This window comes from Lutra lutra, chromosome 11, assembly GCF_902655055.1.
Source record: "Lutra lutra chromosome 11, mLutLut1.2, whole genome shotgun sequence".
Lineage (NCBI taxonomy): Eukaryota > Metazoa > Chordata > Mammalia > Carnivora > Mustelidae > Lutra > Lutra lutra.
Genome location: NC_062288.1, coordinates 36,525,093 through 36,549,707, shown reverse-complemented (window position 1 = coordinate 36,549,707; position 24,615 = coordinate 36,525,093). Strand labels below are relative to the sequence as shown.

At 39.0% G+C, this 24,615-nt stretch overlaps 2 protein-coding genes across 6 annotated transcripts in view; one reads left to right on the top strand and one right to left on the bottom strand.

Annotated features, from left to right (window-relative positions):
* Nucleotides 1-19,644, top strand: part of LOC125080982 (EF-hand calcium-binding domain-containing protein 1-like) — a 28,422-nt gene extending 8,778 nt beyond the window's left edge. Inside the window, exons 2-6 of one of the 3 annotated variants that reach the window (XM_047695268.1) lie at nt 3,174-3,329; nt 5,693-5,797; nt 11,663-11,814; nt 14,190-14,294; nt 19,517-19,644. In XM_047695268.1, coding sequence (XP_047551224.1) covers nt 3,174-3,329; nt 5,693-5,797; nt 11,663-11,814; nt 14,190-14,294; nt 19,517-19,555 — 557 coding nt within the window. In that variant the 3' untranslated portion in view covers nt 19,556-19,644. Of the gene's footprint in view, nt 1-3,173; nt 3,330-5,692; nt 5,798-11,662; nt 11,815-14,189; nt 14,295-16,355; nt 16,613-19,516 lie in introns of those variants that run through there. The other 2 variants (XM_047695267.1, XM_047695269.1) reach the window with 2 other exon arrangements.
* Nucleotides 16,785-24,365, bottom strand: RBM48 (RNA binding motif protein 48). 3 transcript variants are annotated; one of them, XM_047695265.1, is made up of 5 exons: nt 24,218-24,365; nt 23,368-23,558; nt 21,586-21,731; nt 19,338-19,908; nt 16,785-17,314 (listed from the first exon to the last, which is right to left on the bottom strand). In XM_047695265.1, the coding sequence occupies exons 1-5, from the start codon at nt 24,326-24,328 to the stop codon at nt 17,251-17,253; spliced, it is 1,083 nt and encodes a 360-aa protein (XP_047551221.1). In that variant the 5' UTR covers nt 24,329-24,365; the 3' UTR covers nt 16,785-17,250. The 3 variants fall into 3 exon arrangements, with proteins under 3 accessions (XP_047551221.1, XP_047551219.1, XP_047551220.1); XM_047695263.1 differs by having other exon boundaries at nt 16,785-17,317; nt 19,340-19,908; nt 24,218-24,364; XM_047695264.1 differs by lacking the exon at nt 24,218-24,365 and having other exon boundaries at nt 16,785-17,317; nt 19,340-19,908; nt 21,586-21,726; nt 23,368-23,502.
* Between the last annotated feature and the right edge of the window lie 250 nt (nt 24,366-24,615).

Here is a 24,615-nt window from a genome sequence, read left to right as displayed (position 1 = left end):
ACACACACACCCTGCTCCCTCCTAGTTTCAAGTAAAGGAGAGACCCCCATCTCTCAGAGGAATATCAAAATCATTGTACAAAGAGCATATGGCATGGGAAGGACTGTTAAAATTGTCTTTAGGAAGACAGTCTTGTCATATCTCAACTCCCCATTCATCAGGTAGTTTCAAGAATCTACTGCCAGAATGTTCTCCCTTAAAGACTTTTATTTATTTATTAGAGAGCAAGAGAACTTAAGCAGGCGGAGCGGCAGGTAGAGCAGGTAGAGGAAGAAGCAAATTCCCTGATGAGCAAGGAGCCGAATGCAGTATTCAATCCCAGGACCCTGGGGTCATGACCTGAGCTGAAGGCAGATGCCTAATTGACTGAGCCACCCAGGAGTTCCACGTGTTCTCCCTGAAGTGTAAATATGATCCTGTTAGCTTGCCAGTGAAAATTTTCCAGAAACTCCTCATTGTCTGTAAAGTCAAGTCTGCCATCTAGCTATACCACACCGTTTGCAGCTAGTTCTCAGACCATACCTCCAAGCTGCCTCCTCTGACCAACACTTACTTTGGCAGACCTTAGCTCAAATGACACCTTCTTGGGACTTTTAATTTCCTATTTACTACTCCAATTGATTATTCCTTCCTTTGGGTCACTACCAAACACCATCAATCATAGTGCTTGTCATGCACACTTTTTTTTTTTTTAATCTAAGCCAAAGTGTAACAACTTGGTGACCAGGAAGCATGGTGTATGCATTGCCTGGTTCACAAGAGGTTCTTAATAAATGGTTATTGGATGGAGAAAAATGACCTGTATGTCATGTTTCAGTTACACTGTGGAACTTGAGAATCTAACTCAGTTCATGAAACAGTATTAGTAGGTACCTTTGTAATTCCTTATTCTTCAGATTTGTCAACCATTCCCCTAAGAACCAAATCGCTCTGACCATTGTAGAAACTCTAATGTTGTAAACTGTGTATGTGCTGTGTGTTGTCATTGATTTCAGTTGGGGGACATGAAATCATCTCAGACAGCATCTAAAATTTCTCCCCACCTTCTCTATAAAAAGAAAGCAGGAGGCAGGGGTTGGAGAATAGAAAAGAAATAATAACCAGCTTTCCTTCCTAGCTTTTCTGGTTCTTTCAAATAATCTTTGATTCATAGAATTGGGTTTTCAGGAACTAAAAGAATCTCAAAGATCATCTAGAACAATACCCAGTTTTATAGGTGAGGACTCTGACCATAAAGAAGCTATATGACTTGTCTAAGTCCCCTGTTTAGGTAAGAAATGAAGGGGAATCTAGGCACTTTTGTACCCCCTACCCACTAAGTCTAATTCCTTAATTCTAAGTCCTGACTATGCATTAGAATACCCACGCACTTCTTTAAAAAATACCCTTTTCCTAAGTCTAGACTGAAATCTAGGCGTATGAATATTGGAAATTTCTATTTGAAAACTAGTCACCAAGTCCTACTGATTTTCTCTAACTTCTCAGGCCCTTTCCCAGTCTCTGACCTTATTTCCACCTCCCTAACCAAAGCCCTATCACTCCAAGCCTGGCTTCTATGCTTCCAGTTTTCCCCTTAAATATAATTTTGCTACATGAATTTTCCTAAACCACTTCTCAACCCTTAGGTCCTAGAAGAATCAACCCAGCTCTTCTTTAAAAGCTAATTCCAGGAAGCGTGGGTGGCTCAATGAGTGAAGCATCTGCCTTTGGCTCAAGTCATGATCCTGGGGTCCTGGGTTGGAGCCCTGTGTTGGGCCCCCTGCTCAGTGGGGAGTCTGCTCCTCCCACTCCCTTTGTTCCTCCTCCCTGCTCTCTCTCTCTCTCTCTCTCTCTCTCTCAAATAAACAAAACTTTTTAAAAAAGAGTTTATTTATTTGACAGAGAGCACAAGCAGTGAGAGTGGCAGGGGGAGAGGGAGAAGCAGACTCCCACTGAGCGGTGAGCCTGATGTGGGGCTCAATCCCAGGACCCCCTGAGCTGTAGGCAGACACTTAAACAACTGAGCCACCCAGAAGCCCTAATAAATAAAACTCTTAAATAAAAAATAAAAGCTAATTCGTGTGCCTGATGTTAGAGATCCTGACTTGGTAGTTCTGGGGCAAGACATGGGACTCTGGATTAAACAAACAATGGAGAGGGGGTTGATTCTCTCTTATAGATGGTCCAAAGATGGTCCATGAGAAAAATCATTGCTCCAGTAAAATGCAGCTGATGGTTGAACAACCTGGAGGATAAAAGCACTAATACCCATACAGTTGAAAATCCATGTTTGACTCCCCAAGACCTTAACTACCAATAGCCTATTACTGACCTTGCTTATAAAGTCAATTAACATATTTCATATATTTTATGTATTATATACTACATGCATAAAGTAAGTAAAATGTTATTAAGAAAGTCATAAGAGAATGGGGCATCTTGGTGGCTCAGTTGGTTGAGCATTCAACTCTTGATTTCAGGTCAGGTCATGATCACAGGGTCATGAGATTGGGCTCTGGGCATGGAGACTTAAGATTCTTTCCCTCTCAACCCCTCCCCAATCTCTCTCTCTCAAAGAAAGAAAGAAAGAAAGAAAGAAAGAAAGAAAGAAAGAAAGAAAGAAAGAAAGAAAGAAAGAAAATCATAACAGAAAATACTTTTACAGCACTGTACTATGTTTATTTTTTTAAGTTACATTTAAGTGGACCCACAGTTTGAACGTATGTGGTTCAAGTCAACTGTAAATGTTAATTTTCTGACTAGGATTTCAAGGCCCTCTGCCATTAACCCATCCTCTTCAATCTTGTATTTTCACTTCTCAACTTGCTGTGCTCCCAGTAAAGCATGTTCAAACCTGACAGCAGTTCTACGACTTTCCTTTACCCATGTTTTCTCTCCCTGGAATTCTCTGTTGTATTTCCCTCAACACATTCCTTCCCGTATAAATACTATGCATATATATATAATGGTGAGTGTTAGTATTACATAATTTTTCATTTACACACTCTCTTATGAGACTTCTGGGTGACTCCCAGAAAGTAAGCTCTCAAGTAACAAGTCATGTTATACTTTCTAATCGCTAGAGCATCTAGCAGCACAGGGACAAAAGAGCTGCTTAGTAAAATAGTTTGTTTTAGACTGGAGTACTCAAGGACTAAGTCTAAGCTGTATTTATTTGTATTTTTATTTTGCAGTCAAAAAAAGTGAAGTAGAGTGTCTCCTACGACTTTTTCACAGCTTGGTGGAAAGAGCTAACGTAAGACTTAATAACTTCGGACTAGACCGTAACGCATTTCGAGTGATCCTACACAACATATTTGGAATGACTGATGATATGCTAATGAACAGGGGTAAGAGTCTTAAGCAACTGAAATGGGCCAAGCCGAGATGGCAATATATACGCTGTACATATTACTCTGTGGCAAATATATATTTGTAATGACAAATTTATAGATGCCAAATTTATTTTTATATACATATGTATTCTGTTGTCATCAAAGACTCTGAATTTTTTTAAAAAGATAGATTTATTTATTTATTTAGCAGGATCATGCATGTTGGGGGGAGGGGCAGAGGAAAGGGAAAGAGACAAGCAGATTCTATGCTCAGCAGAAACCCATCACTGAGCACAAAGCCCCTCCAGGAGCTTGGGGGTTGGTCCCACAATCCCCAGATCATGACCTGAGCCAAAATCAAGAGTTGGGTGCTCAGCTGACTAAGCCACACAGGAGTCTCTTGAATTTTTCAATGCCAAACTAGAAAGACTTAATTGTGGTAAGACAAAACAAAGGTTGATTTGATTATACGATGTTTTTTTTTTTTAATAAAAAAATCAGAATTTCTTATCTTATAGCTGTACCACTTTGAGAAATAACCAGCAATGAACTAAATAAGCTGACAGGTATTTTTTTTTTAATTAAGCATATGGCTTTTTATTCATGATGTCTTTGGATTCATATGCTATAGACATGTAAACTATTAAATGACTTTTTTCTCTTCTTAAAAATACTGTATCAGGGGATGCTTGGGTGGCTCAGTCATTAAGCGTCTGCCTTCGGCTTAGGTCATGATCCCAGGGGCCTCAGATTAAGCCCTGCATAGGGCTCCCTGCTCGGCGGGAAGTCTGCTTCTAACTCTCACTCCCCCCACCTGTGTTTCCTCTCTTGCTGTGTCTCTCTCTGTCAAATAAATAAATAAAATCTTTAAAATAAAAAAATACTGAATCAGTGGGGTGCCTGGGTGGTTCAATTGGTTAAGCAACTGCCTTTGGCTCAGGTCATGATCCTGGAGTCCTGGGATCGAGTCCCGCATTGGGCTCCATGCTCTATAGGAAGTCTGCTTCTCCCTCTGACCCTCTCCCCTCTCATGCACTGTCTCACTTTCTCTCTCTCAAATAAATAAGTAAAATATTTAAAAAAAAACTGTATCAGTACAAAAAATGATAATTACTCATTATACTGAAAAAAATAAAAGACAAGATCTTATATTTAAAATTGAAAATTACTTAATGTGATCTAGTTTCACTAGCAAATTTTTCATATTCAATTTGGTAAGTTTGACCTAGGTATGTACCTTGAGACCATAATCATAATAAAAATAATTAGCATCACCCCTAAAAGAGTCAATAACACTTTACTTTCTATAGCATACTAAGATTTCTCTAGTAATTTTAAAAATAGTATGTTATTTTAGTAATTTATCTTTAGGTATTATATATTTAAATATAAATTCTGTTATATTTAGAACAGAATTTTGCCACTCTTTTTAAATGCATTTTAATTTATATTATTATTATTTTTTAAAGTAATCTCTAGGGGCATCTGGGTGGCTCAGTGGGTTAAGCCTCTGCCTTCAGCTCAGGTCATGATCCCAGAGTCTTGGGATCAAGCCCTGCATCAGGCTTTCTGCTCAGGCTTTCTGCTTTCTGCCTCCTTCCTCCTCCCCCTCTGCCTCTCTGCCTACTTGTGATCTCTCTCTCTCTCTCTCTCTCTCTCTGTCAAATAAATAAATAAAATCTTCTAAAAAAAAAAAGTAATCTCTACATTCAGTGTGGGTTTGAATTCATGACGGCAAGATCAAGAGTCACATGCTAGCCAACTCAGCTAGCCAGGTTTCCCCTTTGCTACTCTTTTTATTTATTAATTTTTTACAGACTTATTTATATATTTTAGAGAGAAACACAAGAGAGAGACAGAGCACGAGCTGGGAGAAGTACAGAGGGAGAGGAAAGAGAGATACTCAAGCAGACTCCCCACTGAACATGAAGCTGATATGGGGCTCGATCCCAGGACCCTGAGATCATGACCTGAGTCAAAAATCAAGAGCCAGCTGCTCAACTGAGCCACCCAGGCGCCCCTGCCACTCTTTTTAGAATAAAAATTATCCTCATCTTGATTAGCTCCACTGTTGCTCTTCTTGGCTCATAGTAACTGTACAAAACATCACAAGTGAAGTTCATCATTGATCATGGAGGAGAATTAATTTTTTTCTTTCTATAAAAATCTGGAAGGAACATATTTCCAATAATTTTGATTCTTTTAAGAAAGACTATGCCAAAACCTTTTTTTCCCCTCAATTTGGGAGAAAAGTTTCTCAGTGTGTTTTTTTGTTTTTATTTTGGAAGAAAGTTTTAAAAACCTTTCCAGATATACATACTTATGAATTATAAAATAGCTATAAATTACAATATACTTCTACGGTGTTTTTCTTTCAGTATTTTTTGCATTTGACAAAGACAATGATAACTGCATAAATGCGAAAGAGTGGGTTAAAGGATTATCAGTGTTTCTTCGAGGGACTTTTGAAGAAAAGCTTAAGTGTAAGATTTCTATATGTGATTACTGACTTAGTAATAATATACATTGTCAATTTTGTATTTAATGAATGCTTAAACATTTTTTAAAAATATGAAATCCGGGGCGCCTGGGTGGCTCAGTGGGTTAAGCCGCTGCCTTAGGCTCAGGTCATGATCTCAGGGTCCTGGGATCGAGTCCCACATCGGGCTCTCTGCTCAGCAGGGAGCCTGCTTCCCTCTCTCTCTCTGCCTGCCTCTCTATCTGCTTGTGATCTCTGTCTGTCAGATAAATAAATAAAATCTTTAAAAAAAAAATATGAAATCCATGTTCTCTGTAGCAATCTTTCAAAAATAGCTCATGGCAGTTTAAAAAAAAATCAAAGTATGAAATGGGTAGCCTATTTCATGGGAGAGTCTCTAGTCCCAGGAACCCCAAACATTTCCTTCACTGGCTCTATAATGCCTAAATGTCAGCACGACCACTCTTTGGCTTAAGGCCCAGGCCAAGACCAGCAAGTCAACTTGTTTTTCTTTCTCTTTTTTTTTTTTTTTTAAAGATTTTATTTTTTTAATTTATTTGACAGAGAGAGGGAGATCACAAGTAGGCAGAGAGGCAGGCAGAGAGAGAAGGGGAAGCAGGCTCCCCACCGAGCAGAGAGCCTGATGCGGGACTCGATCCCAGGACCCTGAGATCACGACCCGAGCTGAAGGCAGAGGCCCAACCCACTGAGCCACCCAGGCGCCCCAGTCAACTTGTTTTTCAACTAGAGTTTGCCAACTCTAATCAGCCAGCAACGTTAGTCAATGTTTTTGTGGCTGCCTGTCGGCTCAGCAGGAAATGGGTCTTGATAAGTGACAGCGCATAAGTGACAGTGAGGCGGTTCCTTGTCTCTTGATCAAAGAAAATAAATGGGAGGGATTGACACAAAACAAGATAAAATGCACATTAACCATCAGACATCAATACTCTAGTGTTAGAATTTGTGTGGATGAGTGAAGAGAGGGAAGAAGGTTGAGGACAAAGAACGCCCACAGGGAGAAGGATTACAGGAATTTCCTATAGGACCGGAATGTTAGGAATTCCAAAGACAAAAATTTCCCCATTCACAGTGTTGCCTAAAAATAACTAGCTCTGACCTCACTTCACCTATACCAATGGTGTGTGTATATTTTCTATGTTTTATACCCCTGGGGCCAGGTTTTGGGGGAGGATCCCAGGAAAGAAATTGGAACAATTTTAAATGGCACTCTTCAAGGGAACAATTGCTTGAAGTGTCAAATTGCTTAAGAAAAGGCTGTGTTGTTCTGAATCAGTAAGCAAATCTTTGTCCCTTGTTCCTCCACTTGAATTTGGATTTGGGATGTGGAAAAGAAGATCCCTAATTAAATACACTTTTTTTTTTTAGTTTTTTTTATTTATTTGACAGACAGAGATCACAAGTAGGCAGAGAGGCAGGCAGAGAGAGAGAGAGAGAGAGGAGGAAGCAGGCTCCCTGCAGAGAAGAGAGGCCGATGCAGGGCTCTATCCCAGGACCCTGGGATCATGACCCGAGCTGAAGGCAGAGGCTTTAACCCACTGAGCCACCCAGGCGCCCCTAAATACACATTTTTTAAACGACAGCAACATTTTTAAAAACCACCAACTTTCTCTGACATTTATGATTTTTTTGTTTCTTTGTTTTGTGGGGGTCTTTTCTTAATTATTTTTGTTGAGGTGAAGTTGACATACAACATTCTGTGGGGTTTCTTTCTGAAAACTTTATTTTAAGTAATCTCTACACCCAGCATGGAGCTTGAACCACAATCCCCAGACCAAGAGTCACATGCCCCACTGAGTCAGCCAGGTGACCCTGTGGGGCTTTATTCCCCCTTTTCTCCAGCCTAATTTTTCATGGAGATAAATTTAAAGATAGTTGCCACTTAGGTTTTTTGCAGTTTTCTTAAACAAAAATCTCACTGAGAAATAAAAAGCTAAGTTGTCATTCATGGATGTAGATTCTTGTGATACATAGGGAAAATGGCGGTGACACTGAAAGCAATTATACATGAGTGAATAGTATCACACTGTCAAAGAATTTTCCTCCTCTAATCCCTTTTCCTAAAATGTTTCACTTACATTTCAGGATATGTTAACTTGGGGGAAAATACTACTACTTACAGGGTTGTCCTGCATGTATGCTAGGGATTGAAGAAACTCAACAGAAAGACACAGCTAATCTGATACTCCTGAATTTTATACCTGGTTCTATTGTTTTTGCTGAAACATTTAACTAGATTACAAAAGCTCCTTCTCTACTGTATACTTAGCACCTGAGGAAGGTCCTCTGTGGCATGAGTGAATGGAGGAGTCATGGAAATCACTCTCCAAGGAAAGAGTGATCCTTTTGGATAGCGGAGATGGCAGGCTCCAAGGGGATGACAGACTCACTACCCAAATATATTGAAAAAAATGTTCTGTCAGTGATATGATGAAGTTTGTACTTAGTTTTTATACTTCATGTAAGAAAATCACAATATGGAGATACACACACATACATGTATGTGTACACATGTATATATGTATTCAATGACCATAGGCTTAAATATTTATCTCCAGAGGCACCTGGCTGGCTCAGTCAGTAGAGCATACAACTCTTGATTTCTGGGTTGAGTTTGAGCCCCATATTGAGTGTAGAGTTTACTTAGAAAACATTTATACATATCTCCTTTATTGCAGTTGCAATCACATTTTTTTGAAGTCTATGAAATTCTTCTTTTACTCGTGTTTTACCTAAGACCCATGAACTCATTCTACTACCGGAGATGCTCAGTTCTGGGTCATATAATACAAATATAAACTAATAACCACAATATAATGTGATTACTTAGAAATCTATGTATTTTCAACATACTATATGGGAGTGATGAGAAAGTTCCTTTCTAATGGATTTGGTGGAACAGAAGACACTGTCACAGAGTAACTATCCTTTCAGTTGGTTCTTGTAAACCTTGAGCAGAAAGAAACTAGAAAGAAGACCATGCCAGACAGTAGGAACAGTATGAATAAAAGCATGGGTGTCTAACTGAGCTAGTTCAGGTGGGAAAATTGATGTTGAGATGTGGGGCTAATAAGGTAAGTTGAATATATATCATTAAGGTTGAATCTTAGCAAAAAGGATCAGTTTCCTCTCCCCAACACTCCCTAGGAGGACAATTGTCAATCAACTATAATAAATAATGAAATATTGGATGGAGGCAGGGGAGTCTTTTAGGAGATTGTTGAAGTTATCTAGAAATAACAGTGGGGACAGAGAAGAGGAAAATGACTATTAATATGTACAAGTTGGAATTGACTGTATCTCTTTGAATATAGAAGGTATTTGTTTTTAAATAGGTTTTTTGTTTGCTTGTTTTTTGTTTTTAAATAGTTTTAAGTACCTAAATTAAGCTCGTTGATTTCAAAGTATTCCAGAAACAAGAAGTTACCAATTAAGGTAATGTATTTAAATATACTTCATAAATGCCAAGACAGATGGCAAAATCTTAGGTATGTAAATTTTCAGTGAGCTGCATTTTAAAATAGTTAGTTGTGGGACGCTTGGGTGGCTCAGTTGGTTGAGCGGCTGACTTCGGCTCAGGTCATGATCCCAGCGTCCTGGGATCGAGTCCCGCATCAGGCTCCTTGCTCATCAGGGAGCCTGCTTCTCCCTCTGCCTCTGCCTGCCATTCTGTCTGCCTGTGCTCGTTCTCTCTCCCTCTCTCTGACAAATAAATAAATAAAATCTTTAAAAAATATAATAATAATATAAAATAAAATAGTTAGTTGTAAAGTACCTTTAGTACTGATTCTCTAGCATGGATTGAGGAATGGTTTCAACTGGCTACATCAGTTTCACCTAGGGAACATTTTATAATACAGTTTTACCTGTGAAACATTTTAAAGTACAATTTTATTTATTTATTTGACAGACAAACAGAGATCACAAGTAGGCAGAGAGGCAGGCAGAGGGCAATGGGAGCAGGCTCCCTCCTGAGCAGAGAGCCCTATGCAGCTCAATCCCAGGACCCTGAGATCATGACCTGAGCTGAAGGCAGAGGCTTTAACCCCCCTGAGCCACCCAGGCGCCCCCTGTGCAACATTTTAAAATAGCATTTCCTGAGCTGCTACGACCAAGGAATCTGGACTCTTTGTGCTTTATCAGTGTGGAGTTCTGTTTTTTAATTATGAAGACTTAATATCAAATGTTCCTTACAAAGTTCATTCTGATATCCTATCTGCAAACTGTTTCCTCTCCAATCTAGGTACACATGAAAGGAACCTGCATCTTTGTCAATCACTCCCCCCTGCCGAAATTCTTTTATTTCTCTGCTTTTATTGAGAAATAATTGATATACATCCCTGTATAAATTCAAGGCAATACAGATTGGTTTGATTTACATATATTGTGAAATTATTACCACAATGGGTTCAGCTAACATGTTTTCTCATATAGACATAAGAAGAAGACAAGAATAAAGGGAAAAATTCTTATGATGAGAACTCTAAGGATTCACTCTCTTAACAACTTTTCTCTATATCATACATCAGTGTTAGCTCTAGTCATCATGTTGTACGCTATTTCCCTAGTACTTATTTAACTTATGCTGGAAGTTTGTACCTTTTGACCATCTTCCTCTAATTCCCTCTCCCTCAACCCTCTTACCTCTAATCACCTCAAGGCTGATCTCCTTTTCTGAGCTTATTGTCAGATTTTTTGTTTCTTTGTTTTGTTTTTTTTTTTTTATTCCACATATAAGGAAGATCGTATTGTCTTTCCCTGTCTTAATTATTTTACTTAGCATACTACCCTCAAGGTCCATTCTGTGTTGTTGAAAATTATAGGATTCCCTCATTGATCTTTAGAAACTTAGATTGTTTCCAAACCTTGGCTATTGTACATAATGCTGCTATGAACATTGGGGTGCAGGTATCTTTTTGAGTTAGTGTTTCCATTACCTTTGGATATATTCCCAGAAGTAGAATTGCTGGAGAATACAGTAGTTCTATTTTCAATTTTTTGAGGATCCTCCATATGATGTTCCAGAGTCGCTGCACCAGTTTATAATCCCACTAACAGTAAACTGGGATTCCCTTTTCTCCACATCCCCACAGGAGTTATCTCTCTCTCCCCTGCCCTTTTTTTTTTATGATGGCTGTTCTCACAGGCATGAGGTGATATCTCATTGTGGTTTTAATTGGGATTTCCCTAATGACTAGTGATATTGAGCATCTCTTCTTGTACCTCTTGGCTTTCCATTTATCTTCTTTGGAAGACTGTCTATTGAAGTCCTTTACCCACTTTTTAATCGGGTTGGTTTTGGGGTTTTTTTTTGTTTTGTTTTGTTTTGCTATTGAATTGTAGGAATTCTTTATATTTTTGCGATATTAACACCTTATCTGATACAGTTTTGCAAGTATTTTTTTTCCCATTCCACAGGTTGTCTTTTCATTTCTTGATGCTTTGTTTTACTATGCAGAAGCTTTCTAGTTTGATGTAGTCCCCTTTGTTTGTTTTTTATTTTATTGTTTGTGCTTTTGGTGTCATAGTCATGAAATCATTACCAAGACTCATGTGAAGGAGCTTTGTTCCTATGTTCTCTTTTAGGAATTTCATGGTCTCAGGTTTCATAACATTTTTAAACTCTCAATTCCAAAATCCACATCCCAAGAGGGATTTAATAACATGGAAGGAAGTATAATAAAGGGTGCTTTATTTTAAAATCTCTATCATATGGACCAATAATTGTAGACTGCAAATAAATTGTATATATATATATTTTTAAAACTATATATTGAAATAACTGAAGAGAAGACTAGTGATATTTTAACTGTTCTTTTCCAAATCTTTAAACTACTTGTGCTTTGGACAGTCTGTTTTGAAGTTTACTATTTGAATGGTGATGGTTACATTTCTCGAGAAGAGATATTTGACATGTTGAAGAACAGTCTACACCAACAGTCATCTGAAGAAGAGACTGATGAGGGAATAAAAGAGTTGGTAGATATAACACTGAAGAAAATGGTAAGAATAAAAACCTGTAACTTATTATATCCAATCAAGCAGATGTTGGAGAAAGCTAAAGACAAAGAAATGATTTATTTTCCTTCATAGTGATAGTAACCTTTATGAGGGCAGCAGATTTTTGTTTGTTTTCTGCTCTATCCATTGCTTAGAACAGTGCCTGGCTGATAGTGGGTGCTCAGTAAATACTTAGGGAATGGCTGGGTGATTAAATGCATCACTGCACAGCATGAATGTTAGTTTAAAATATTTTACTATCAGTGAAACTTCATTAATGTGTCAGTGGTAGTGCACAGATTCGATTTGTGTAAAATAGATGCTACTCTCATCGGTCTTCACAGCCCTCACCCTCCAATCCATCAAAACACTCATTATAACAAGATAACATAATAGTTAAAATAGTTGTCCCTAATGGTGTATACTGACTATATGCCAGATCCCTCACAGAACTTTAATATATGAACTCACTTTAACCTCAAAACAACCCTATGTAGTAGAAATTATGATCTCTATTTTACAGATGAGAAAACTGAAGTACAATTAGGTTTACCCAAGGTCACACTAGAAAATGGGGCACAGAATTCTCTCAATGAAACAAATAGTACCACTTTATTACGGACATAGTAATTTCTCTCCTTTCTTACTATGACCGTATCCTGGATACCGGTGAAAATGTGTGACTCTAAGGCACCCTGGATCCAGCTCACATCCATTATTCTGCTGATCAGGAAGGAAAGAGATGATGGGGGTGGCTGAGTCTCACATTCAACTAACACAGGCTCCACATTATCTTCTTCCATTAGAAATACTCTGACCAGCTGCTGCTAAGGCTGAGGGCAGACTTCTTGAGAGATAGTGTGTTGCCAGTACTAAATGCACTCCCTTCTTTTTTGAAAGGAAATATCATGGATTGAGATTTTTTCCTTTCTTTTTTTTTTACTGTGTTGCGTTAGCCAACATATAGTTCGTCATTTGTTTTTGATACAGTAGTCAACGATTCCTTAGTTGTGTATAACACCCAGTGCTCATTACAACATGTGCCCTCCTTAATACCCATAGCCAGGTGGAGGGTATTATGGAGTGAGTTTTTTCTGATAATTATTCAAATGTCTAAGTTAGACTCTCAGTAACCCTGAATCAGCCATGCCCAGAAGTGAAAAAATGAGAGTTCATCAAATCAAACCCAAATTCAATTAAATAGTTAAAGGCATTTATAATCTACCTACATGGTCTCCCCATGTTTAGTCTCCCATAGTCCCTGTCAATAATGCTCCAGACAGGTCTGTCATCCTGACGTACACTCCTTCATATTGTCAGAGTTCAGGGTAAGCCATTCTTCTGCATTTCCTCCCCACACCTCTCCAGCTACCTAAAGGCCATCTCAACCATCTTGAAAGACCTCCCAGTGGTCTGCAAGCATCTTCTCATGATTCTAGTCCATCCTGAACTGTTACTGCTCTCAGTGCCTTGCTCCTTACCTGAGCAAGTTCACTTTTATCCTAAACACAATGGGCTCCCAAGTCAGAGGTCCTTTGAAGAATGAGCTCTACTTAAATTACTATAAATTAAACTTGAAAATCTTTGCCCTATGGCACTGTTTTTATCACAAAAGTAGCAATATGATAATACATGTCCTCTAATTTTTTTGTCTTATTCCACCGATTAGAGTATAAGTCTTTAGGGACAGGGCTATATTTTATACATCTAAGGTAACTCAGGTGTCTTAGTCCACTTGGACTGCTATAACAGAATACCAAACTGGGTGACTTTAACAGGAACTTATTTCCTAAAATCCTGAGACTGGGGGGCATCTGGCTGGCTCAGTTGGTAGAGTGTGTAACTCTTGATCTCACGGTTGTAAGTTCGAGAGTTGTGTTGGATGTAGAGATTACTTAAAAATAAAATTGTTTAAAAAGTCATGAGACTAGGAAATCCAAGCTAAGGCGTACCTCACTCACTTCCATGGTGAGGGCTCTCTTCCCAGCTTATAGACAGCTACCACTTCAGTGTGTCCTCACATGGCAGAAAGAGGGAACTCTGGTCTCTCTCCACTTAAAGGGACACTAATTTTATCTTGGGGGCTCCACCTTCAAGACATCCAAACCTAATTACCTCCCAAAGAGCCCACCTCCAAAATCATCACACTGCGGGCCTTAACATGTGAATTTGGGAGGCGGGAGGGACACAAACATTCAGCCAGGTATTAATACCTGTAAGACCAGGTATTACAAACAGATTTACAGGAATGAAGTAAGTAGCCTTGATAAATAAGTAGTGCCCGCAGAATTGCAAACGAATAGTTTTACTTGGCAACGTGTTATTTTCTATGCAAAATTAAAAACCATCATTTATCGAGAATTCACCTTCCTCTCTAGGATTATGACAACGATGGCAAGATATCTTTTGCAGACTTTGAAAAAGCAGTAAAAGAAGAGAGACTTTTGTTGGAGGTGTTTGGACCATGTTTACCAGAAGCAAAGGTACAGTGTCAACAGTTCAAAATTAAGAGAAAATTCTAAGGGATCAGAACATAATACTTTCTAGACAACTCACCTCTGTAGGGGCTTTAGCCCACTGCTGAAATTCAGGCAACCATGAGGGTCTTGGCTTCATCCTCATGTTTTGGGGCCCAACCATGGTGGCTATTTATTATATTCAACAGACTTTTTGAGCTTATAACATCTTATACACAATTCCTGGTTTCTTGTATGTTGTTATTTTCCCAAAGAAAACTAGGGCATATTGGCTTGCTTAAGGGATAGAACACTGAATAGTGTATTCAGTAACTGATAGGACAAAACTTGGTCTATTTCAACCCAAATATTGTCAAACAATGAGAATAATTATGTTTTAAAAATCTTGGGCATATTTAAAGTACTTTATAGAATTTGTTCTCATGAAGGTTTTTCATGTATGAATTTGACAAAAATTTTCTGAGCCAGAAAAGCCAGCCTAATAATTTATTTGACACATTAATATTTCTTTTAATTCTTCCTCTGATCAACTTCTTTGCAAACCTGTAGAAATATTTTTTTGGTAGTAATTTGGATGGCAATTTTGAGGATGAACTTGCATAATGTTAAGCTCTCCTGAGCTATGTTAGCATATTTCTCTAACTTGTCCCATTTATGCCCACATTTTAACTCTGCCTGGAAATATGTAGTAAAATGCAATGTGTGAAAGGCAGACTTCTCATTTTGGGACTGATGGGACAAACAGTATAGAGTGGACTGGAATGGAGTGACTACTTAGGTCAGATGGAACACCCAACAGTTCTTCAGTTGCTCCCAGAATTCAGCAGCCCAGTTATCAAGAGCCTTGCTACTCAGTGTAATCTGTGCATGAGCAACAATGGTTTCACCTACTAACTTGTGAGAAATCTAGAATCTCAGGCCACACCCCACACCAAATTCCTCAGAATCTTGTCTTTCTTTTCTTCCTTCCGCTCTCCTTTTCCCTTTCCTTCCCTCTTTTTCCTTTCCCTCTCCTTTTCCTTTTTCCTTCCTTCCTTCCTTTCTCTTCCATTCCTTCAATGCTTGACACAGTGAAGGCTCTTCTTTCTTTCCCCTATTGTGGTCAGATACTGTGCACATTGGTGGGGATGGGGAGGCATGCTAGCCTCCACAGTCATGAAAAGATCCTGAAAAGATCAGAAATCCATTCAACAACACAGAACCCATTGAGCAGCTCCTCCCTTTAAGAATTTAAAAATTCTCCCCCAGAGGGTTTTTTTTTTTCAATTGTGGTAAAATACATCCAACATAAAACATATCATCTTAACCAATTACAAACACAGAGTTCAGTAATGTCAGGTACATTCACAATGTCATACAATCTCCAGAACTCATCTTGCAAAAATGAAATTCTATACCTATAAACAGTTCTGCATTCCTACCACCCACCAGCTCCTGGCCACTCCCATCAGAATCTGCATTTTAATAAGACCCTGAAGTAGAGAGTCATACCATCTTAATGTCTGAGAAGCGTGTTCTAGACAGTAACTTGCTCTTTCCAATTCTATGCTTGGGTGTCTAATGTGTCTTTTACCTTTGAGTTCAGCAGAGAAAAGTATCTAATTACCTTACAAGAAGTAAGGCCAAACCCCTTGCTTGCAGCTCCTTTTAATACCATCTGGCACTTGGAGCTATCCCAGCAAGTTTATATCAGTAGGTCGTAACTGGTGATGAACCTTCTTCACTGGTATATTCAAATTCAATCCAATAGGCAAGAAGTCTTTAGGTAGAGAGAGAAAAGAAAAACAGACCACCATTTGGTATGGGTCTTCTCAAGTTCTTTTTATCGGTTAAAAAAAAAAAAAATTGGAAACAGCCTGAACACACTTGTTTCAATTTCCAATTACGTGGTTCACTGCCGGGAAAAGCAATGTGGGTATGCTAAAAGTAGTGGTTAGTGACCTAGCATTTATAAATACAGTGATTCATTTCTGCCATAGATAGGCACCTTCTTCTTAGACGTTAACTGAAGAATGTAGGCTTCTAATTTCAGCTTTGTTCTAATAGTTTATCTTTTTTACTTTACAGAATTGTATTGATTTTGAAGCCCTGGCATTCAGACACATCCTGACTTCTAGTTTTTGAATGTGAATCACTCAATACTTGTATTAAAATCAGAAACAGATCCCGACTGCCTATCCTTATTTGCATTGTAAAGTTTTTATCTTTCACTTCATTTACATAGAACTACTGCCACGTGGGAAGTAATACTAAAAGAACGGTTCCTGTAATTTTTTTTTTTTTTAACATTTATTTGTCAGAAAGAAAGAGCACAGACAGAGACAGCGGCAGGCAGAGGGAGAAGCAGGCTCCCCAATGAGCAGGGAGCCCAATGTGGGACTCAATCCTAGGACCCCGAGGTCATGACCTGGGCCAAAGGCAGAGCCTTAATCAGCTGAGCTTCACAGGTGTCCCCAGTTTCTGTAATATTAAGTATGATCAAAATAACACCTATAATAAGTAATGATAAACTAATTTTATTCTTTAAGTTAGCCAACAAGCTTGGTTCTTGTGGCAAATACTGTGAATAAGCCTTTCACAATCCTCTTTTCTCTTTCTTCCTCATCCACAGAAGTTGGAAACCGAAACATTCATCACGCCAGACCTCCCGAGTTAGGAATGCCAGGAGCCCACTTCTAGCCAATAAGATGCAACCAAAGTCACTGGGTGGAGCTCCTGGAAAAGTTTAGTTTTGTTTTTTTTAAGGAACATATTTGGCTGGCATGTACTTTGTCTATGACAACCTAATTTTAAAAGATGAAATTTTATTAGATAAGTAGCTTGAATGATATTATAAAGAGAAGTGCATTAAAAAATACCAGCAGTACAATCTCTTCAACAAAGTGACAGGCTAGAAGTAAAAAGTTAACAGAACCACAGAAACATAACTGGCTGCTGGCAGTCTATATTCTTCTTCTTTGCTTTAATGAACAACTTGTACGCACATCTTCCAGCTTGTCTTCTGGAGGTTTGGGCACAGATGAAATGACCTAGTTTAAAAAAGAGAACCACTAAAACTTAGTTTTGTAGTACAAAAATAAGTAAACGATTAGAAGAGGTAGGATATACATCTAATAGTCCAATTCTTGCCATCAGTTTGAGGCAGAGTGTGCCCAATTTCAGGGTACAGCCTACAATCTAGGCACAGGGCAAGGTTTTCTGTCCAAACACTGATGGGAGTAAAATTTCTAAAGCCATTTAATAAGAAAAAACAAAATTGGGAGAAAAGTAAATACATACTCTAACAATCCTTTATAGATCCGAAGTCATTTGCTATCTTATAGATACAGACAGACATCCTGATTCTGCATAACTTGAAACACTAATAACATCTGATGTATTTGGAGACATGGAGCCTTGAGGGGGGAGATAAGAAATTTGGAGAAATAAGCAGAAAATGGTATAATCCTCAATTTCCTAGGGAAGTGAAACCAAACACACCATCAGAAAAAGAGTGACAATGTGTTAAAGCAGAGTATAACAGTCTTGACTTAAATGCACAATTATTAGAAACTGTAGTAAGTTGTAGTCAGTATTTCTCAATTTTGTTGTCCTACTGTTTCCTTACCTAGGATCTGGACCTACCAACTTTTTTTTTTTTTTTTTTTTTTTTGAGATTTTATTTATTTGTCAGAAAGAGAGTGTGCACGAGCGAGACAGCATGGGCACGTGTGCAGGCAGAGAGAAAAGCAGGCTCCGCTGAGCAGGGATCCCCATATGAGACTCATTCCAGGACCCTGGGACCTGAGCTGAAGGCAGATGCTAACCAACTGAACCACCCAGGCATCCCCTAACAACTTTTTCCTTGAAACTCTCTCTGGCTGAGAGAGTTATGTATCTGTATCTATGCCTCAGATCAACTCTATCTGAAGGAAAGAGGGGGGCTAGCATAACTAAAAAATTTTAAGAGGCTTAAGCATAGAAATTGTGTTCACAGATTTTTATTATTTTAAAATAAGCCTTCACCCTTAGTCAGATAATAGTTTTCGGGTAAAACAAATAGACCTAAGTTAAGCCACCTTAGATTCCCCTTCATCACACAGTAAAATACATGTACAGCTACATGAAAAGCACTTTCTGAACCTCAGGCTTCAAGTTTAGGACAATGGTCTTTCTCCCTTAGTTAGATTTCTAAAGGGTTTGCCCCATGAAAAGGTATCTTTCAAAAGCTAATTCAAATGTTAGCTTTCTTTCATTTGTGTTCAGAAAATGGAAAATGATTAAATAACATGGAAAGAAATTACTACTTAAGTAGCACAGTCAAGTTGTACTCTACTTAAGAAGTTGACATTTTCAAATGCAGACCTTAGGGCCTAGTCTTTAGAAATCTGGCCCTATTCTATGGCTACTTTTATCAAAGAAGCAAAAAGCATTTTAATTTGATGTAATTTGTATTAACTTTGAACTTGAGGAAAGTAAGTTGTAATAATTTTCCTTCAACACAACAGTTCTGTACTTTGGCTCATAACAGAACCATCTGGGGACCTTTAAAAAGGGAGGGCCTGGGCTCCACTCTCACAGGCTGACGTCACTGACTGAAACCACTGCTTTTATATTTTAGATCTGTATGTTCTGTTCATCGTTTAAAGTGAGGATTAATGACATCAAAGCATGTACATTTCTGTTAGATTCAGTTAACTCAACAGAGAACTGTAGAAAAACACATCAAAAAGCTGAAAATGAAAAATAAAATGACAATACTTTAGTCGCCACAAATCTCCATTTAGTTGTTAGTCCTATGACCAAATGGTCTCTTAAAACAGTTTTTTGTTTATTTATTTTTTATTTTTTAATTTTTAAAAAAGATTTATTTATTCATTTATTTGACAGACGGAGATCACAAGTAGGCAGAGAGGCAGGCAGAGACAGAGGAGGAAGCAGGCTCCCCGCCGAGCAGAGAGCCAGATGCTCAATCCCAGGACCCCGGGATCATGACCAGAGCCGAAGGCAGAGACTTTAACCCACTGAGCCACCCAGGCGCCCCTTAAAACAGTTTTTAAAAATGATCTTACCTCTTGAAGTTTATTCCGAATTAAATTCGCTGTTGTATTCAACGAGTCGTCATGCATGTCTACTTTAGGTATGTGAGGTAACAGAGGCCCAATCATAACCTCATTACTACTCGTGCTTGTTCCGAGAAAAGTTCCAACTTTACGATCATCTTCTCTTCTTCTTTTCCGCTCCTGCAGCTGTGTTGTCCTAGGCATAAATCTGTCAACTGCCTCTGAAGAAGTAGTAGTCTTCTGTGCACCAGGGCAGGCCAACGAATTTTTAAAAGGTTTCATTTGTATCTTCTGTGAAGAGTCATTGTGAATACAATGCTCCACTGTTTGAGCACGGTTTCTACCATCCCGAGAGGAGTCTGATGCCCAGCCCATATGTTTCCCTGATGAACCCGCAAATTTTGAGGAAAAATAACATAAAGGCAATTCACAAGAATAAGGAAGACAAGGATCGGAGTTGCCAGTAGAAGTGTTCAGTGTGGCTGCACAAGGTCCAGATGTCCTTGAATGGAAGTCCTGTCTAAAATCTTTTGTGTCTTTAAGCTCTGTAACCAGTTTCTTCTTCGTCATGTAATGATCTTAATATTACAATTTAAAAGGTTAAAGAAGAGGAAAAAGAAACGGTTCATTTGTTTTCATCATTTGCAAATGTCCACTTTTAAAAACAAACATCACTTTAAAAGGTTAACAAATGCTACCCTGAAAAATTTATTTCTTGAGCAGGTAATACCATCATGTGTTTAAAAGCTAAAAAGGACAAAGAGTATATTAGTGTCAAGCTTCACTCTCTCTTTGCTCCCCATATGCCTGGTTTCCACTCCTCCATAAGTAATCCCTATTCCTACTTTCTTATTTATCTGTCCAGTATGTCTTATTCTTCCTCCTCCCACTTACTCCTCTTTTTCCCCCATAATACCCATTTCTCTGCACCTTTGCATTTTCCACTTAACTGGGGATCTTAGAGGCTTTTTCTAGGTCATCACATAGAATGCTTTTTTCCCCCAGCTTCGGAGTATTCTGCTATATGAATGTATCATGCTGCTTAGCTTATTTGTTAGTTTTTAAAAGTGGCAATACACGGGACCCATATTTTGTCATTTTATTTGCCACACAACCCTAGAAGTTTTCTGGGAGCTATTCACATGCACCACAGGTTAATGTTCAGTGTCTACTAATGACCAGGGACTCTCAATAGCTCTCTTGCCAAATCTTCAGGTGAGTTTTTCCAAGAGTCTTCCCACCTTATTTCTCTCTTCACCTCTGCCACATGTCACCTCTCCAGTCAAAAATCTCCTCATATTCAGTAACTGTATGGACATTGACTTTGTCTTTTATTTTTATTTTTTTTTAAAGATTTTATTTATTTATTTGACAGGCAGAGATCACAAGTAGGCAGAGAGGCAGGCAAATAGAGGTAGAAGCAGGCTCCCTGCTGAGCAGAGAGCCCCATGCGGGGCTCGATTCCAGGACCCTGGGATCATGACCTGAGCCGAAGGCAGAGGCTTTAACCCACTGAGCCACCCAGGCGCCCCTGACTTTGTCTTTTAATTGAAGGGTGGAAACTTGGCAATCTGAGCCTCCAGTATCATTCAGATTTCAGACCACACACATTATTTTAGTCCAATTCTGAGTGCTCTGTTCCTACAATCCTTGTACCAGATCCCATGACTCTATTCCTGGCACCTGGAATTTGTGTCTAGGGAAACCCAGTTGGGAATATGGGCCATGTGGCCAGCTGCTGGTCAAAAGTGGAACTTTTCCATGTTCAGCAGTTTTAGATTAGCAGTTGGTAACTAGTCGGCAAATCATAATTGTTTCTCACTGCCTTTGGTCAAGCCTTAATTCCTTAGCATGGGATATAAAGCCCTACATGATACAGTTCCTGTTCTCTTCTCTAATTTTTATTTCTCACTGTAGCCCCTGTGCTGTGGTTATCCTGTACTATTCATGTTCCTCCCGAAGCATGATGCTCATTTATTCATGCTACTTGGCCTACCCTCCCATCTGAGTAATGTCTACTTATCCTTCAAAACTCAGCCACCTCTCTCAACCTGTAGGAACTCTTCCACATGCCAACATCTCTCCTTTTCCAGCCCAGATTACTTAAGAGTGTTGCCCAGAATCCTGCAGTTTACAGTTACTGAATATTGTGATCATTTATCTGCCTCTCTTCCCACTGGACTGGGAGCTCCATGATGATATACCTAGCAGAGTGCCTGACACATAGGAGGTGTTCAGTAACTGGCTTTCCATACCTTTATTTTTAGTAGTTCTTGCTATATAAGCCTTTCTCTCCTGTAATTTTTTTCTAGTTTCTTCAACTGTTTCAAATTCTGGAGCATAGCACACATGAAGCAATCCACCAAAGAAACTCTGTTCATCCATTTTTCTCTTGGCTGTCCTAAACAGAAAACAGCATGGTTTATTAATCTCGATTTACTTAGGATGAAAGCCGAACTAGTATACAATGCACTGGTCTAAAGAGCAATGTTCAGGTTTTGCTATGTGTATACACATCCTCTTGTCTGGGAGTTAAGATGTGCTGCTTGTGGATGGTATTGACTCTACTGATCTGGTGCATACTTTTCAAGCCTTTCATCCCCTCTCCCTATAGTGCTAACAGTTTTTGAGCTAAGTCATCCACACATAACCTGACTCCCTTTAATTAACTAAGGAGCCACCAGTTAACCTGAGGTACATAATCTGTGGTTGTGAAACAGAGATTTCTCTGTGTTAAGTGGCCCTTAAGAGTCAGCTCATACCAAATTTAGCCTTTTCGGCACAATGGAATTCATACATAAAAATTAATAAATAATCATAAAAATCTTCAATAATTAAGTATTGAATACATAACTAATCCATGAAAAAGTAGAGGATGATATTCAACAAATATTTACTAAATATATATGAGTGGCCAGGACTTAAGCTACAATAAATATTTAAGTACTTCTGTGCCCAGGGATAATGATAAAAATACTTACTGAGATTTTACCATGCACCAGGTAGTATCCTAAGTGAATTAACATTTCATAAAAACCATATGATGACATGAGGCCTGGGGACATTTATAACAGCCATGCTCACACTAGTTTGTGGAGCTACGATTCAAACTGAGATGTTGAACTTCACAGCCTACTGTACTATGTGCTCTGGAAGATGAAAAAGCTCTAAAAAATATGGTTCCCTAACCATGAGGGGCAGGCAAGTTGATTAGGGAAAGTGAGATTACATATGAGAGCAAACAGAGAACAACACAAACAAGTGCTTTTGTGGCAGACTGCAAATCCTATTCATAGTACAGAAAGACAAGATGAATGGTGGGGTGCCTGGTTAGCTAAGTCAGTAGGCCATGTGAGTCTTGATCTCGGGGTTATAAGTTTGAGCCCCACACGGGGTGTAGAGATTACTCAAAAATAAAATTTTTTAAAGAGAGAGAGAGAGAAAAGAAAAAATGAATGGTAACAGCTAAAGAAGGATGGGTCTTGGAGAGAACTAATGACAAGACTGGGGTCAACAGAAAACTAGTAAGGATTTCATACTTCAGCCTTACTGAAGCAGAGTTTCTGTTAACAGAAAGCTGGAAAAGGTTGAGTCAATTCACAAAGGTACATAACATTAAGAACTTCAACGGCTAATGTTCACTGCATTCCGAACACAGGAGGCGCTACATTTAGCCCCTTTACATCGATTATCTTATACCATCCTCACACAACCCCCAAGGTAGGTCCTTTTACCATACATATTTCGCAGAATAGAAAAAAAACCAGCCTTACTTAGATTAAATAACTTGTCCAAAGTCATGATGCTAGTAAGCAGTGGAGTTCGAAAACTTACCCAAACCCAGTTTTTAATCTATGACAATACATGATCAAAGGCTGTTAAGCATGGGAATGACATTTAAGACTGGAGTAAGATAAAAATAATATAGGGCCATGTTAGATGATTCAGTAATTCAGGTATGAATGAGGGACAACTGGGGCCAAAGTGATAGCAGTGGGAATGGAGGAAATGAAACTTACGCTTAACTTGCACATTACCTTGCACTTTGTAAGTTCATAAATTTAATAAGATAAACTTCTGTAAAGTCTTCTGCTGGATATTCATCTAGAGGATTATACTGTTCAATTGCACCATATAGAGCAAATCGCTCAACTAATTCCTTCATTGCTCCCACTGCAGGAACTCCTTGTATTAACAAGTACCGAGATTCCAAATTGATTGTATATACCTAAGAGAAAACACATAAAGATGTATCTTCCAAATAAGCCTAAGACATATCTTCTATTAAAAAAAACAAAACAAAACAAAACTCGGGGATTAAAAACTACACTTACCATCTGAGCACCAAGTAATGTGCTCAGACAGAATTGCTGAGTCACTATATTGTACACCTGAAACTAATATATAACACTACGTTAACTATACTGGAATTAAAATAAAAAACTTAAGAGCTCTAAAAAGAAGAAACATTCTGTTCAGCCGGTATGCAAAAAAATAAATAAATAAATAAATAAAATAAAGAATTCACCCCTTCCGGTGACGGCCTCTAATTAAAACACTCTTCAATCGACATATTTTACAGAAGTTGGCTCAGAAGAAGTTACTAGAGAGAACAAAAATTTAGTGCTTACCGTGAGCCAAGCGCTACTGTAAACACGGAAGATACAATGACTAAAATAAAGCCCTGTCCTTCCGGAGCTGACGTTACAGCAGTTGACCAAAGGGAGTTCGTGAGAATTTTTGGCCACCGAGTACCAGTTTCTCATACCCATCTCTAATGACTGATGGACCGCAGCCCTTCAAGCCTTTATTACATAAAGTGGGCATGTGGCGCTAGAGCTAAGATAAAGCTATCAGCAATAGTGAGTGAAACCAAAATCACTTTACCCTGACAGCACGAGGCCGCCGCCCCTCCCGATACTTGGCTCGCGTGTCGCATACAGCCCTCTGAACGTGGTGATCAAATACACCTCCAAGTTCGCCGCCACTCGACGCCATCTTGCCTATTCCGGCCCTTGCAAAACGACAACATCCGTCTCGCCTAACTCCTGTTCACCCAATAAGAGAGGGAGATGGGTCAAGGAGTGCCAGGACTGGCTGGAGGATCGACAGCGTCTGGCATCGTTTCCTGTGAGTGAGACTTCGGTGAACGAGGTGCCGCCCTCCAGCGGCCTGGCGGAGAGATCTCGGAGAGCTCGAGCCCTTTGCCTGTCCCTCCTCGTCCCGGCGCGCGCGGCGAGAGGGGCGTGGCCGAGGGGGGCGGGGTCGATCGATCTTCTCTGGCT